This window comes from Octopus bimaculoides, chromosome 6 (genome assembly GCF_046866305.1).
Source record: "Octopus bimaculoides isolate indiv1 chromosome 6, ASM4686630v1, whole genome shotgun sequence".
NCBI classification, from domain to species: Eukaryota; Metazoa; Mollusca; class Cephalopoda; order Octopoda; family Octopodidae; genus Octopus; species Octopus bimaculoides.
The window spans coordinates 56,934,044-56,949,559 of record NC_142933.1 but is presented as its reverse complement, the minus strand read 5'-3'; the positions used below and the strand labels follow the sequence as shown (position 1 = coordinate 56,949,559).

General features: G+C 38.0%; 1 protein-coding gene and 1 long non-coding RNA gene across 8 annotated transcripts in view; one reads left to right on the top strand and one right to left on the bottom strand.

Moving 5' to 3' along the window:
* The window catches only part of LOC106879572 (uncharacterized), a 650,101-nt gene that overhangs the window by 168,185 nt on the left and 466,400 nt on the right, over positions 1 to 15,516 (bottom strand). For all 7 annotated transcript variants that reach the window (XR_016242266.1, XR_016242267.1, XR_016242268.1 and 4 more), the window contains exon 24: positions 9,980 to 10,102. Coding sequence is in view for 2 of the 7 variants with exons in the window: in XM_089353939.1 (XP_089210065.1) it covers positions 9,980 to 10,102 (123 nt within the window). In the remaining 5 variants the exon portion in view is untranslated. The remainder of the gene's footprint in view (positions 1 to 9,979; positions 10,103 to 15,516) is intronic.
* LOC149135132 (uncharacterized) overlaps positions 1 to 15,516 on the top strand; it is a 255,249-nt gene that overhangs the window by 101,015 nt on the left and 138,718 nt on the right. The window lies entirely within an intron of this gene.

The window sequence follows — 15,516 nt, the reverse complement described above, 5'->3', positions numbered from 1 at the left end:
TATCACGCTGAAGTCATCCAAAGTGGGCCAATTTGACTAAGCAACATGTCATGCATACGTTTGGAGGATTCCAGGCCTTAACCTGTCATAGAAAATTGGGGGTGGGGGTGTATGTGATTTTTGAATGTACTGAAATACCATGTGACATCATCTTCTTTACCATCAGGTGTGTCCCATTGCAGAGTGTTGGTGGATCCAAATTCCTCAATAACATTACCAGAGTTCCCACCTAAGTGCATTGAGAGAGTTCTGCCTAGTGGTGTCCTCAGCGGATTCATTTGCATGCATGCGTTTACTTTTCTTTGCAGCATTTGTTTGCTGACCTATACTGGATCTTTTACGTTGAGGCATGGTGGAAAATTATCTCTTTATGCAATAGAAAACGTCCTAAGGAAAAAGCGGTGAATGTGTAGCACCCAAAAAATAGTAAAATGTAGTTGGCAAAAATGTTAATCAAACAGACCGAATTAAAGATTTTTAATTTTGGATAAGAGTTTTGAAGTGGCTAGTTTAAGTTGGAATAATTATATGAAAAAGAGCACTCACGTGAAAACAGGGGCAAATCGTAACTCGCAAATGAATACTGCATTTCTTTATTACCCACAAGAGGCTTACAAAGAAGGGACAATACAAACACATGTGGGGACATATAAAAACGAGGAAAAATAATTAAATGTATGATATAAATGAATGATACAATGAAAATGATAATGAAAATGAGCTACTTGCCCCACCCTCAAGCAGCATCACTTACTTCCTTTTTATCCTTTAAATTCTGTGTTTCTCAAAATGTCTATTCGATAATTTTTAACCAGTTCTTCATACTGCATACTGTCTGGTAATACCTTTATATCACAGTTCACTTTCCAATACTTATATCCAACCTTGTATTTCTCTATCTCATTTTTCCATCTATCTGGCACTAAAATGCATGTGTGCCATCCGTCGATGTTTGTCCTTCCTTCCAAGTTAACAAACCTTACATCCTTCCATTTCGTCGTTTTACTCACAAGTTCCATGTCTACTCCTTCGTACATCATGCATGCATAACAATTTTCTGTGTGAGGGGAAATTTGTAAGTTTTTGTGTCTCTGTGTTTCCTTTTTGTTTTTGTTTTGTGTCAGAGGGGAATGGGTGGGTTTGGTGTCTGCGGGGGAGGGGGTTAAGAAGTTATGGGTGGGATGGGTCCAGGTTGGGGTTTCAATTCATTCTGACTTTCTTTCTTTCCCTTCGTCTGTTTTCTTTCTTCTGCCACCTTTCACAGTTCTTCTTCGACTTTATTGCCTCTTCCACCTTCTCCAGTTCCTTCCTGGCTCCTCTTATTCTGTGAAGGGCAGTCTGCTCTAATGTGGCCCTTTTGGCCACATTTGAAACATTGAGGGATTCTGCCCTCCAGCCAGACTTTTAACCATATCTCCTATGTCAGGCATTTTTTTGAGATTTTCGTTTGTGCTTTGTATGATTACTTCTAATGTTTGGCCTTACCAGTGTATTGTTTCCGTTTTTGTGGTTTGGAGGACAGCTATTTGTTCTTCATTTCCCAGAAGAACAGCCACTGCAACCCAAGCCACATCTATTTTGGGTGGGATTCCCTTCACCCTAATCTTGGGAGTCCTTCTTCCAAGATGCGTGGGTAGGAGTACTATTCTTTCTGTCCTCAATGGGACATCTCTGCTGTTTTGAAATGCACCTTTATGGTTCCGTATTGGCTTCCTCTAGCAAGATGTCATATCTTGCCAGATTGGCCTTAAAGCCTTTTCAATTGTTTCCACTGACATGCTTTCAATTCTCCTCTCTTCCATCGAATATACCTTGTATATGATTGTTTTTTTCTCCATATGGTTCAGTACATCCTGGGGTGATGACAACTTTCTGTGACCACCTTCCCTGCATACCATTCTCTTGTAGTTTCTTAAATTTGTCAAATCCACCTCTATTTTCCTGACCTGCAAAACTTTTCTTTGTTATACTTTCATCCATCTTTTGTACTGCTTGTACGAGCTCCTCTTCCAAAGAAGATTATTTAGACCCACTAAGGTTTGAATAAAACATATTTCTTGCAGGTATGGCCAACTCTCCTCACACGCGGAGAGAAAGCACAAACAGAAAAACTGCTGCAAAGCAGCACAAGACAATCAACAATTCTTCAAAACACTAGCCTGATACGAGCCTCGCAAATGTATACTGTGTTTCTTTATTACCCACATGGGCCATACATAGAGGGGACAATACAAAACATGTGAGGATACAAAACCAAGACTAAACAAAACAAAGGGAAAATAAAATTACAAATGTATGTAAAATGAATGAGAAGATGAAAATGAAAAAAATGAAATGAAACTCCTTGGCCCCACCTCCAAGCAGCTTCATTAATACCTTTAACACTTTTTTTAAAAAACTTTGTTCCTGCCATCATGTCTATTTGATACTCTTCCAACAGCTGCATGTATGTCATAAACCACAGTAACTCATCTGTGTTCAGGTCTATTCTCCAACATTCATATCTATTTTAAAAGATTGTTACTATTTCTTTCTGTTCCTCCGTTAATAATAGGCAACAATGCCATCTTTCGATATTATCATGTTTAGACATGTCTATCACTCTAACGTCTCTCCATGTTATTTCATCACACAGCCCTTCATTAGAAGAGTCATGCATAAATAAGTACATAACCATTTTTCTTTTTTTTTCTGAGGAGGGGAAGTTTGAAATTTTGTTTCTGCATGTACACTTTTTTGTATCAGAGGGGTGTGGGAAGGTTTGGTATCTGTAGAGAGAGGATGGGACGAAGAGAGTGTGGGACGAAGAGAGTGTGGGACGAAGAGAGTGTGGGTGGGTGTTGAGTGCTTATGGGGTGGGATTCTGTGTCTCTTGAACTTTTTCCTTTTTCTCATTCTCATTTTCCTTGTACTCTTCTTTTCTCCTTCAGTCTCTTCTCCTTCGAACTCTATATGTTCTTCCTGGGGTTCCTCCTATAGTTGTTCGGTTTCTCTGGTCTGTGAAGGGCAGTTTGCTCTAATGTGGCCCTTTTATCCATCCATAAATCTCTCAAACTTTCCATCAGGTATCATAACACCCCTATCATCCACATCAAATTCTTCTCTTGACAGCTTCACTCTCACCAGTCCCTTCCATTTCGCAATTTTTCTCTCCCCATCCACACTCTTCTCATACGCTACCAAGGCACCCTTATATTTACATTGCTCTTCTATCGTTTTTTCCTCTCTCTCTTGCATATTTTTGACTTCAAGTCCTTCCTTACCTTTCTTTGGTTCTGCTAAATTCTCACCTGCCTTTGTTCTCTTCCTTCTTTTGGGGCTGACAAAACCATCTCTCCCCTCCTTTGTTTCTTTCACCTCACTCTTTTCTTTCTCTTTAACTTCCTGGGTACAATCCTCCTCATTTTTATCTTTCCTTGTATGTAATTTCTCCTCCGTCTCCCTCTCCTGCTCCTTCTCCTCTACCTTCTTGCTATGCATGTACTGAAACAAAGGCACTGAGTCTTCATGTGACCCCTCACACCGCATATGTAACAGTTTGGTTTCCGACCTTCTACTACCACATTCAATGTTTTTTCTTCCTCTATCTCAATCTGGTAGGGGATCCGTTCTATGTCCTGAAATGTTGCAATCAGCCACATCTCGACCCCAAATCCCCACCAGTTCAGCTTTTTCATCTCTCCAACTGGTCCTAGTTCTGGGTTGTCCTTGGTTGCAGCCAGGATAGCCACCACCAACCACTCAGTTTTAATCTCGGGTGGCACTCTTGCTATCCTAATTCTGACACTGCACCTTCCCTTGTATGTGGGTAATAACACCACTTTATCTGTCCTCAGGATCGTGGTAGAGTGTGAGGCCACCTCTTTCTTTGCGGCAAACCTCACCTCCACCGTGCCAAATCTTTTTCCTCTGCCAATGTACTTTGTTTTTTTTGTAATTTCTCCTAAGCATTCTTCAATTTCTTTTTCTGTTATTCTCTCTATCTTGTTAGTGGCAACTGCTTGAGTGCGATACATTACTGTTTTTTCACTTATCTCTTTTACAGTCTCTTGCAGAGGGATCAACTTAATGGTATCTCTCTTCTTCTTTATCAGCTCAACACTCCTCAAAATTTCTTCCAAGTCAATATCAATCTGTCTTGCTTCTAATGGCGCAGCTGTCCCTGCCGTCATGATCTTCACATAGCTCTCCATACTGAAAAGCTACATTTCTTTTTCCACCCACAATGGGGAAAAAGAACAGTAAAAACAACAGCAGCAAATAACAAACTCACACGATAACAAATTCAACAAATTTCAACAGCAATCTCAACATAATCTCAAAACACACTACCTTCTTCCTTCAGACTGGGGTCAAAAATGACTGACTCAACTATGTGCTGGACAAGCAGTCGATAAGAGCTTGCCACAGCTGACAAAGTAAAGTGTTGATTTTTGCCAGCTGCATGTGTGTCATGTTTTTCACTGGCTCAAGCCAAATCCTAGGTGAATTGAGAGTAGTCTATCTATGCTGGAGGCGTGGAATTTCGAGGAAAAAATTATAAGACAAAAACGTCCTAAGTGAAAGAGAGCACACATGTCAAATTCGGTTGAAAATTGTAGAAGTGGTTCACACAACACACACACACACACACACACACACACACACACACACAGGCAACTTGCCTTTTAATATATAAGATATACAGATACACACACACACACACATACATTTGTATATATATCTTTCTTCTGGCCATTTCATCATGTTGAACTATTAATCCTTACACATTTTCTCTCTCTCCATTTTTTTCCCTCTCAATCATTTCTGTCAAAGACTTTTGCATTCTTCTGGAACATTAAACTAATACACCTGTTTGTTGTTCATTCACCTGTCTTTGTCTTTTGTTTTCTGTAAATCTGAACTACACACACACACATACGCACACACACACACACGCGCATACACACACATGCACACGTACACACACACACACACACACACACACACACACACACAATAGAATTCTTTACAGCTTTCACTGTGGGACATTCTGTTTGTCATTGTCAACTGGAGATCACAATAATTTTGGTATTCCAAATGTATAGTTTCATACACTGGTGCAGAGCAGCATTGATGCTATCAGAGAATGAATGTTTGAGTCCTTTTAACTCTCATTGTTGCATGCTTTTTCATCTATTATCCATCCAGGAAGTACAGTTGGTTCTGTACTTATGATATGTTTCTACTAACATACTCTGCCTGTAGCAGTAATTTTATTTATCTTGTGAATAATTGTGTTGCTGATTACACTGACTCATAGTATTAACAATGGCAAAATTGGTAAGGGAGCAATTTGAGCAACTTGGCTGTAAAAAATACTACATAAAGTATTTTTTTAAAAGCTGTGCATATGATGTTCTAGAGTTCAACAAATTTCTTCCATGAGACAGATTTCTCAGGCTATTTACCTACAAATTCTGACTGTGTTTAGAAGCCTGTTTGTGAGCAGTTCTTTTTGTCAATGAAAATGAATAAATCTGTATTGCATTTGATACTTACTGATGAAAAGTTTACAATCTCTGTTTTAAAATTTGCAAATGTACATGATTTGAAACCAAATATAGAATCTCTGGTTGCTGTAAAACATTGCCAAAATTCTTCTTCAACTTGAACTAACTGATATAAAAGACTCCATTAACAACAATAAGGACTACTTGCATATTTAACCCTAGTTGGAAATCTGACGTTCACTAGGAATATGTTTTGATTTATATTTATTTAATTATCAGTCTTGTATATCCAAAAAGAATAGCTGCTGAAATTATAACACCTATCCCCCACTATGTTACATACTCATTCTTTGCTTGTTGAGCCTATTCAATACATAATGGCTTTTTCTTTCTGCAGGACGGGGAGAGAGAGAGAGAGAGAGAGAGAGACACACACACACACACACACAAACACACACACACACACACACACACACACACACACACACACACACACACACACACACACACACAAAAATAGAGTTAGATACAGTTCTGTATTTAAGGGATGAGGAATTCTGTATATTATTTACATTCGACGGATATTTGTTCTCATCTTGTTTGTTGTTAACACAACATTTCGGCTGATATACCCTTCAACCTTCTTCAGGTGTCTTGGGGAAATTTCGAACCTGGGTTCTCATTCCTAAGGTATTTTTCGATGTTATTATTATTATTATTATTAGTGTTCAGGTTGCTGATTGAAATCGAACTCAGAATCTTGGGGTTAGTAGCCACACTTAACCACTACGCCATATGCCCGTGGGCAATTATTGAGTGAATTTTTCTATCCTTCCTTAATACGGGTTCCCATATGCTGCTCATACATTTCACAATGGAAAAAGAAAAAGACAATCAGCTGGCATTCCTGGATGTATTAATAACACGCACCAAGTATGGATTCAGGACATCCGTATACTGCAAGCGAACCTTCACTGGACGATACCTCAACTTCAATTTCCACCATTCATACAGTGTAAAGAGAGGGATTGCTCAGTGCCTAAAACATCATGCAAAGAATATAAGTAGCGATCGTGATACACGCCACGAAGAAATGATCAAGCTCAATAACGATCTATTAAGCAACAACTACCCCAAAAGTATACTATCCACTCCAATTATGAAGAAGAGAGAGGATGAGGCCAATAAACTGTCCACAGTCTGTCTACCCTATGTGAAAGGCCTCTCCGAAAAGATACAAAAGATATGCGGCCCATATGACATCAGGACAGTATTCAAGAGTAATACAACACTTTGCAAATATCTCCTTCGAGTAAAACCACCAATAGAAGAGAATATGACCAAAGACTGCGTGTACTCCATCCCATGCAGCTGTGGTAGGTTATACAAAGGCAAAACATGCTGCCCCCTCAAAATAAGAGTAGACAAATATCGCAAAGCTGTGACATGAGGAGATATTGATAAATCATGTATAGCTGATCATGTATGGAAAAATGGAGACCACCTCCCCCTGTGGGATGAAGCTAAAATAATAGACAGAGAACACCACTGGAAAATATGAAAACTGAAAGAAGCAGCATATATGCTAGGACACAACCACCTCCTAAGCAGACCGAGTGCAGATATGAATAGCATATGGGAACTGGTATTAAGAAAGGATAGAAAAATATTAGATTTATAAGCCCTAAAATTCACTCAATAATTGCCCACGGGCATATGACGTAGTGGTTAAGAGTGCGGGCTACTAACCCCAAGATTCCGACTCCACATTATAAAAATAAAACTACTGAACAATGATAATAATAATAATAATAATAATAATAATAATAATAATAATAATAATAATAATAATAATAACATCGAAAAATACCTTAGGAATGAGAATCCAGGTTCGAAATTTTTCCAAGACACCTGAAGAAGCCGAAACGTGTTAACAACAAACAAGATGAGGACAAATATCCATTGAATGTAAATAATGTAAATAATAGATAGAGTTAGTTTCTTGACTGCTTTCATGATAAGAGATATGTTCGAATAGAAGATCAGCCATACCTATCACTATCCCAAAATTTGGAATCTATTCCTTACAATAATGTAAAATAATGTTACAAAACAGCAAAATGTATGTAGTGGATTTGAATTAGTGATACATGAGATGCTAGTCTAATACATATTATCCACTCAACCATTTTATTTCTATCAATATCTGTAATAGGAAATCCTGGTAAATCATGTAAGATACCAGTGCATGATGAGTTTAATGAAGTGGGGTTCTTGCACTTAAAGCAATTACACAACTCATATCAGACAAAAGGCCTAAGCAATAGAATGTCTTTCTGATGCCTTCCCTGGTACTGACAGGAAGTCTTGAATGAAAACACTGCAAACTAACAAAGTCCAGCTAGGTGAAGTGAATCAGTGAGAATTAAATGTTGGACGAAATGCAGCATTGGTAAGGAGATTTGAACCATTGATCTTTTGAATGGTAGGCTGACATATCAATATAATTAGAAAGTCAAATGTTAATAAACCAGATGAAACATTTGCATGTATCATCCTGTCACATCCCCCATGGTATTGGTCATTGGAAAAAAACATCATCATCATAATCATAGGTTTCAGTAACATCAGAAATATCATCATCATCATCATCATCATAATCTCTGAAACTATCTTTTGGTAGTTATCATCATTCACACTATCGTTATCATCTTCCTTACCTTGATCACTGCCAATATTATCATCATCTACATCCCAACGACTCCCATCACAGAGTCATCATCATCATTGTTGTCATCAATGTCATCATCATCATTGTAGTCAGCAGTATCATTGTTGTCATCATCATTGTTATCATCATCCTCTTTAGTGATGACAATGAGGATAATAACCCTGATGATGAAGATGATGTCAACAATGATAAACATGAATGGTGATGACAATGATGGGATAATGATGATGGCAATAAAAGTGATAGTAATGCTAAATATGTTGATTACCCCTTCAGGTAGATGGCCCTGCTCAGTATGTAGAAAAGGAGTAGGTAGTAACTCTATAAGATGTACCCGGTGCAAGCTATGGACACATAAGAGGTGCAGCAACATCAAAGGCAGGTTAACTAGCAAGTTAGTTTTTGTTTGTGGCATATGTTCAGGTGCAATAAAGACTGCAAACAAACAGGAAACAACTTCTATCTCATTCCAGGGTGAAAAACTAGAGGTAGTCGATAGCTTCCGCTATCTGGGCGACCAAGTTAGTAGTGGGGGTGGGTGCGCTGAAAGTGTAGCTGCTAGAATAAGAATAGCCTGGGCAAAGTTTAGAGAGCTCTTACCCCTGCTGGCGACAAAGGGACTCTCACTCAGAGTAAAAGGCAGACTGTATGACGCATGCGTACGAACAACCATGCTACATGGCAGTGAAACATGGGCTGTAACTGCTGAGGACATACGTAAGCTCGCAAGGAATGAAGCCAGTATGCTCCGTTGGATGTGTAATGTCAATGTGAATACCCGTCAGAGTGTAAGTATCTTGAGAGAAAAGCTGAACATTAGAAGCATCAGTTGTGGCGTGCAAGAGAGACGATTGCGCTGGTATGGACATGTGGTGAGAATGGAGGAGGATAGCTGCGTGAAAAAGTGCCACACCCTAACAGTTGAGGGAACCCGTGGAAGAGGTAGGCCCAGGAAGACCTGGGCTGAGGTGGTGAGGCAAGACCTTCGTACATTGGGCCTCACCGAGGCGATGACTACGGACCGAGACCTTTGGAAATGGGCTGTGCGTGAGAAGACCCGGCAAGCCAAGTAAGATCGTTGCCAGTGCCCCTGGACTGGTTCTTGTGCGGGTGGCACATGAGATGCACCATTTTGAGCGTGGCCGTTGCCAGTACCGCCTGACTGGCTCCTGTAGGATTTTCGAGCGAGATCGTTGCCAGTGCCCCTGGACTGGCTTGTGCGGGTGGCACATAAAAGACACCATTTCGAGCGTGGCCGTTTTCGTGCGGGTGACACGTAAAAGCACCCACTACACTCTCTGAGTGGTTGGCGTTAGGAAGGGCATCCAGCTGTAGAAACTCTGCCAAATCAGACTGGAGCCTGGTGTTGCCATCCGGTTTCACCAGTCCTCAGTCAAATCGTCCAACCCATGCTAGCATGGAAAGCGGACGTTAAACGATGATGATGATGATGATGATTGAATGATGTTGACAGCATAACAATGACATTGCATCAATAATCTTAATGGAAACAATGATGAGGATGACGATGATGACAGCAGTGACAATAATAAAGCTATTGATGCTACTATGGCTGCTGCTGATAATATATTGTGATAATGATGTTAAGATGATGATGATGATTATGAGGAAGAGGAGGAGTGGATAATAATGATCATGTTACATTCATTGCCATTATCTTTGGCTGCCAATTGAATCATTAATGTTTGAATATTTTAAAGAACCAGACCATAAATTCTTTGACAATTAAACTTACCAACACACTGCTTCCCATTCTCCACCAGTCTGTAGCCTGTTCTACATCGACATTGATAACTTCCAATAAAATTCTCACATAGATGTTGACAGTCACCGTTTTCAGTTAAACATTCATCAATATCTGAACAAGAAAGCAACAAAATAATTGCAAAATTATTACAAGCAGTATTTACTTAACAATAACAGTACTAAAAACAACCTCAACAATACCAAAAACAACAACAACAACAGCAGCAGCTGCTGCTGCTGCTGCTACTACTACTACTACTACTACTACTACTACTACTACTACTACTTAAAATTTGATAGTTTCAGGTAAATTTCTACTGCATCACCTGCTACACTTCTGTGCTTACTTGGGTGTGTGCAGCATTGTGCGTTCCTTTTTTGTTTTTGGGGTAGTGCAAACTCTTCCTGGTATTGTGTTGTGTCAGATTGTTTTGTTATGGGGTCTGGTTGCAGTCTTTTGTTATATTAGTGTTTGTATTGTGTACTGTGTGTGTAATGCAAGTTGTGTTCTGTTGGGTATCCTGCCTGTAGAATACATGTTGTGGTGGCTATTTATTTTATTGGATATTTACTGTATAGAGTGTCTTATGTTTGCAGATTGTTTTGCTTGGGTCTTGTTATTGAATTGATAGTGTCTTGCATAAGATGTGGGCTGTTTCTATCAGGGCTATTTTTTTGATATTGTGTAGTGTTGAGGGTCCAGGTACAGCTTTTTTGTTTTTGTTCACGTTTTTTTTTTTATCTCACTTAATCCTCCAATTATTACTGGTATTGTTTTCACCTTCATGCCCTAGGATGGCAAGCTGGCAGAATTACTGGAGCATTGGGAAAATGTCTTGCAGTATTTAAGTTCAAATTCTGTTGAGATCAACTTAACCTTTCATTGCTCCAGACTATAGAATAAAGTTCCAGCCAAGTACTGGGGTTGATGGTATCAACAAATTTTTTCCTCTCAAAATGACTGGTCTTGTGTCTAAATTGAAAACCCTTGTATAACTATTACATGCTTCTTTAGTTAGCAGTGGAGTGGTGGTGGATGTCTTGATGCTTAGTGACCACATGTCTCTTTAAATCTCTTAAATCTTTCTCAGGATTCTTGCAGAATCCAGGGTGGCACTTTTCTGCAGGTTGACAATGAATGTCTGAATTCCAATATCTCTCAACCTGCCAAGCACACCAATTACCACAGGAACAATTGTCACATGTGTCTTCCACAATCTTTTCATTTCCCTGGTTAGGTCCTGATTTTTTTCCAATTTTCTCAATTTCTTTGGTATCCATTGTCATATGATATTGAAAAATCTATGATCTTACATTGTTCGTTTCTTTTGTTCTGTACAATTATCTCTGGTCTTCTTGCCTCACCACAACCTTTGGCTTGTGTTCATATCACTTTTCTGTTACTTTGAATCCACAGACTTGGTTAACATCCTAATGAACTCTTTTACCAACACATTCATGTCTATGCTTATTCTCTTTTTGTGCTAGCTTTCTGCATTTACCATCTCTTAAAGATGGGTAACACTTTTGTTTCCTTTTCCTCAGATTCTGTGTTTGCTCACAGAAGTCTTTGTCTCTATCAAGTTCATTCTTAAAACTTGTAATTGTGTGCTATAATTATGCTTCATTTTTCTCATTTCAAGTTTATATCTGCCAGCCACAGATATAAATGAGTGTTCTTTACTTCCAACAGCCTCAGTTTGTTGCATGAATTGGCTGTGTAATTCTTTCTCTTTCCAGCTATTTGTCATATTGTTCTTTCTTCTGTTTTTGAATTCTTTTATAGTTTCAGAAAAATTTTGGATATTTCTGGCTGCAAACAACATTCTTTACTCACTGCACACAACATAGTTTTTCAAACCCAGTACTGATGGTGTCTTTTGCATTTGTTAAGCCTTTATCTCTTTCTTTCTTGATAGGTAGAGCCTGTCAATATTACTTTTAGGATGGTGCACATTATGTATTGTAAGAAGCTTCCTAATTCTTTTAATTCTTGTAGCTCAGTCTTTGTCAATTTTAGAAAACGAGAAGAGAATCTTAATATTCGCATAGTCATGTGTTCCTTGCTTTGATAATATTTCTTCCATTTTTCTTAGAGTGGTTGGCGCTAGGAAGGGCACCCAATCGTAGAAACCATACCAAATCAGATTGGAACCTGGTGCAGCTCCCTAGCTTACCAGTTCTCACACCGTCCAACCCATGCCAACATGGAAATGAACATTAAATGGTGATTATTAGGGTGGCGAGCTGGTAGAATCATTAGCACACAAGGCACAATGCTTGGCATTTTGTCCATCATTATTTTCTGAGTTCAAATTGCTCCAAGGTCAACTTTGCCTTTCATCCTTCCAAGGTCAATGAAGTAAATCTCAGTTGAACACTGGAGTCAGTGTTATTGGTTTAACCCCTTCCCCTAAAATTCAGACATGTGCTCATAGTAGAAAGGATTATTATTATTATCATTGAGTGAGAGAGCAGGGCATGCCATCAAAGTGACACTGGGGTAAAATATACGAAGCCCATTATACCCATCATGACTACCCATCTGATAAGGGTACACCAGGTACATGCATCACAACCATATGTGCCCAACATGGTGATCTCATATCAAGATAAACAGTACATGACCTTGTAGGTGGGGCCCAGTTAGAATTTTCTTCAGGTCGAGTAGCCCATTCCGCTCAAAAGGTTCCTGAATAAGGTTTGTTTAAGGATGTTGAGCAAAACACCCATGTTTCCAAAGGTGAATTATTCAAACCCCAAAGAATTCCTCTCAACACATGGCTATGATGCTCCCCCACTACTTCTGCTCATGATCAGAGATGCACATATCGTCAGCCACCAAGGGACATGCTCAACTGGTTAAGGTCAAACAACTGACAAGCAAATCTGTGGTATTGAGCAGAATATTTGCTGTAGTTCTTCTTTTTATACCAAGACAAAACAATGTACATGATAACACTTTCAATCAATTAAGATCAGAAGCCATGAGAGCCACTGCCTGGTATGCATTATTATTATTATTATTATTATTATTATTGTTCAGTAGTTTTATTTTTATAACGTGCTTTCACTTCACTACCGAGCGCAGCTCTGTGCACCTTGGGTATGTGCTTTGGTTTGCTGTGGTGCTCTTATATTTACTGTATTGAAAGTGTTTTGTGTAGAATGTGTACAGTACCCAGTAGTGCAATTTTCTGTATGTTATATATATGTTTGTAAGTCCTGGTGTTTTTGTTATGTATTTGTCTGTATTATTATTATTGTTATTATTATTATTATTATTATTAATGAAAGCAACAGCGACAAGAACAACAACAATAATTCTGCTGAGACCATGAAGTACTGAGGTAGTACCCAGCATGGTTATGGTTGTCTTATGAGGGATGTCATAATGTTATAAATATGGATATATTATGATGAAGAGGAAGAAGAGGAGAAAGAGGGGGAAGAGGAAGAGGAAGGAGAGAAGCTTTGATTGGCACTTTCCTAGCAATGGTATACCAGAAAACAAATCAGCAAAATAACTTGTGGGAGTGTCATCTTTAAACATACTCTGAAATCATAAAGTACTGAGTTGGCTTCTGGTAGGGTTAAATTTGTCACAATAAACTAGAGAACATTAACTATGCAAATGAGACTGGTCCCTTAGGTGAAATTGTCATGTCCAGCAGGTGTGCTGTCTTAGAGCATGTGGTACCTAACCATCATCTAGCAATTGTTTGAAGAAGGAAAGATGGAGAAAGGATGATTATGCGGTTTTGTTTTGATGGGATGCTGTTTGAGAGCTAGGAATGAAAAAAACATGTTGATAGAAAAACGAAAGTATGTTTGATGTGACAAAGTAGGTTAATGAACCAAGCACTGGGTCTAAAAATATTGGTTGCCAAAAGACTAAGGGGGTCCACCTGCAACTACAATGCTATCATTTAATCTTTATAATGAATAAATAAAATTTTCAAAAAATACATAGTTGGAAACAAAAAGGTGCAATTCAAATTTTTATGAAAAAATGTACATTTTTCTATAATTACAATGTACATGTGCTGTACATATTACTGGCAGTATACAGTAATACCAATTGTAAATTCAGAATGAATTTTTAAATAAGTGTTTTGGTGAATATATAGTATACTATATATTCACCAAAACATTTTGGAAGTGTACTGTTATTTTGAAAATTTTTAACCAAACTGAAATAAAGACCATCAATTATTTTTAATGAAGACTTTTTACTGTCAAAGAGATGGCTATGTTTTCTTATGAAAATCACAGCATTGTAACCAATACCACATCCTCATACATATACATCATTTGTTTGTTTGTTTGCTCTTTACGAAAGAGATTTCTTTCAAACAACTTGTTCATATATTGTTTCTAATTAAACATACATATGCCACTTCGATTGCTCCAGCCTATCTAAAAACAATGGATAAGTTTACATGATTTTGATTTCTTCTACTTTTAATATTTTATTTCCCTCTATTATTCTTTTTCCCCTGCTCTTGCCATTACTTTTTTTTATAAAACACTTATAACATTTTCAAAATAGCAGTATATTATACATGTACCAAGATTTTAAAGTTTTAAGTAATTGGTGGATATTTTTAAATAGTTTGCTTGTACTGCACACTTTACAAAACAGATAGTTAAAATGTACAAAACTTGTATTACATGCAGTCCACTATATTAAGAGCAATCATTTGAGTTCACTAGATGATTATGCGAATCTGTCAATAATTGCTTTTGTATCCAATTCATCTAACAATTCATTTTCAATAGATAGCAACATGTACGCTCCCAAGTTCTCCTCAGACAGCAAACTTCTTAACCTTGTCTTTATGATCTTTAGTTTTGAAAATGTCCTCTCACATTGAGCTTGGGTAACTGATAGTTCATGAAGGTTATCATATGCCTTGTCATGAAGTCTGTTGGATGCCAGAATTTTTAGTATACACAATGGGCAAGTGCTGCAAATTTTACAGTTGTTTCAACTGGAACTCATATTCTCACCATCATTAAGTTATAGCCTTAAGACATTAAAATTTGAAATAAAAGAAGACAATTCCAATCTTACTTGATCTTTGCTGATTTGTGGAAACAACTTAATGGTACCTTCCAATGCTTTAACTTCAAGGCTCTTCTCTGCAATAGTTTTAAACTTAGCTGGGTCCAAGCAGGATAAATCTTTATACAATTGTTTGTGCTGTACAAATTTTGATTCTAGTGACTTGACAATGCGATCCATTATAAGGTTAAACACATTTACTCGAAAATTAGTTAGAGAATCTGAGGAACTTCCTTCATCATTAACAAGCCCATCTTCCATTCTTTTCTTCTTCCTCTGTCTCTTAACTGGCAATGCTGTTTCCAAAGCACCAATTTCCAATGTTTGATTTTCATCCATATTCATCTGTAAAATCTTGTCATTACATTTATTTACAAATTCCAAAGCCTTGCTGTGAACATTATCAAATGTTCTTGTCTGTTCCTTCAACTTTGTTGTAACTGAATCTACTAAACCCC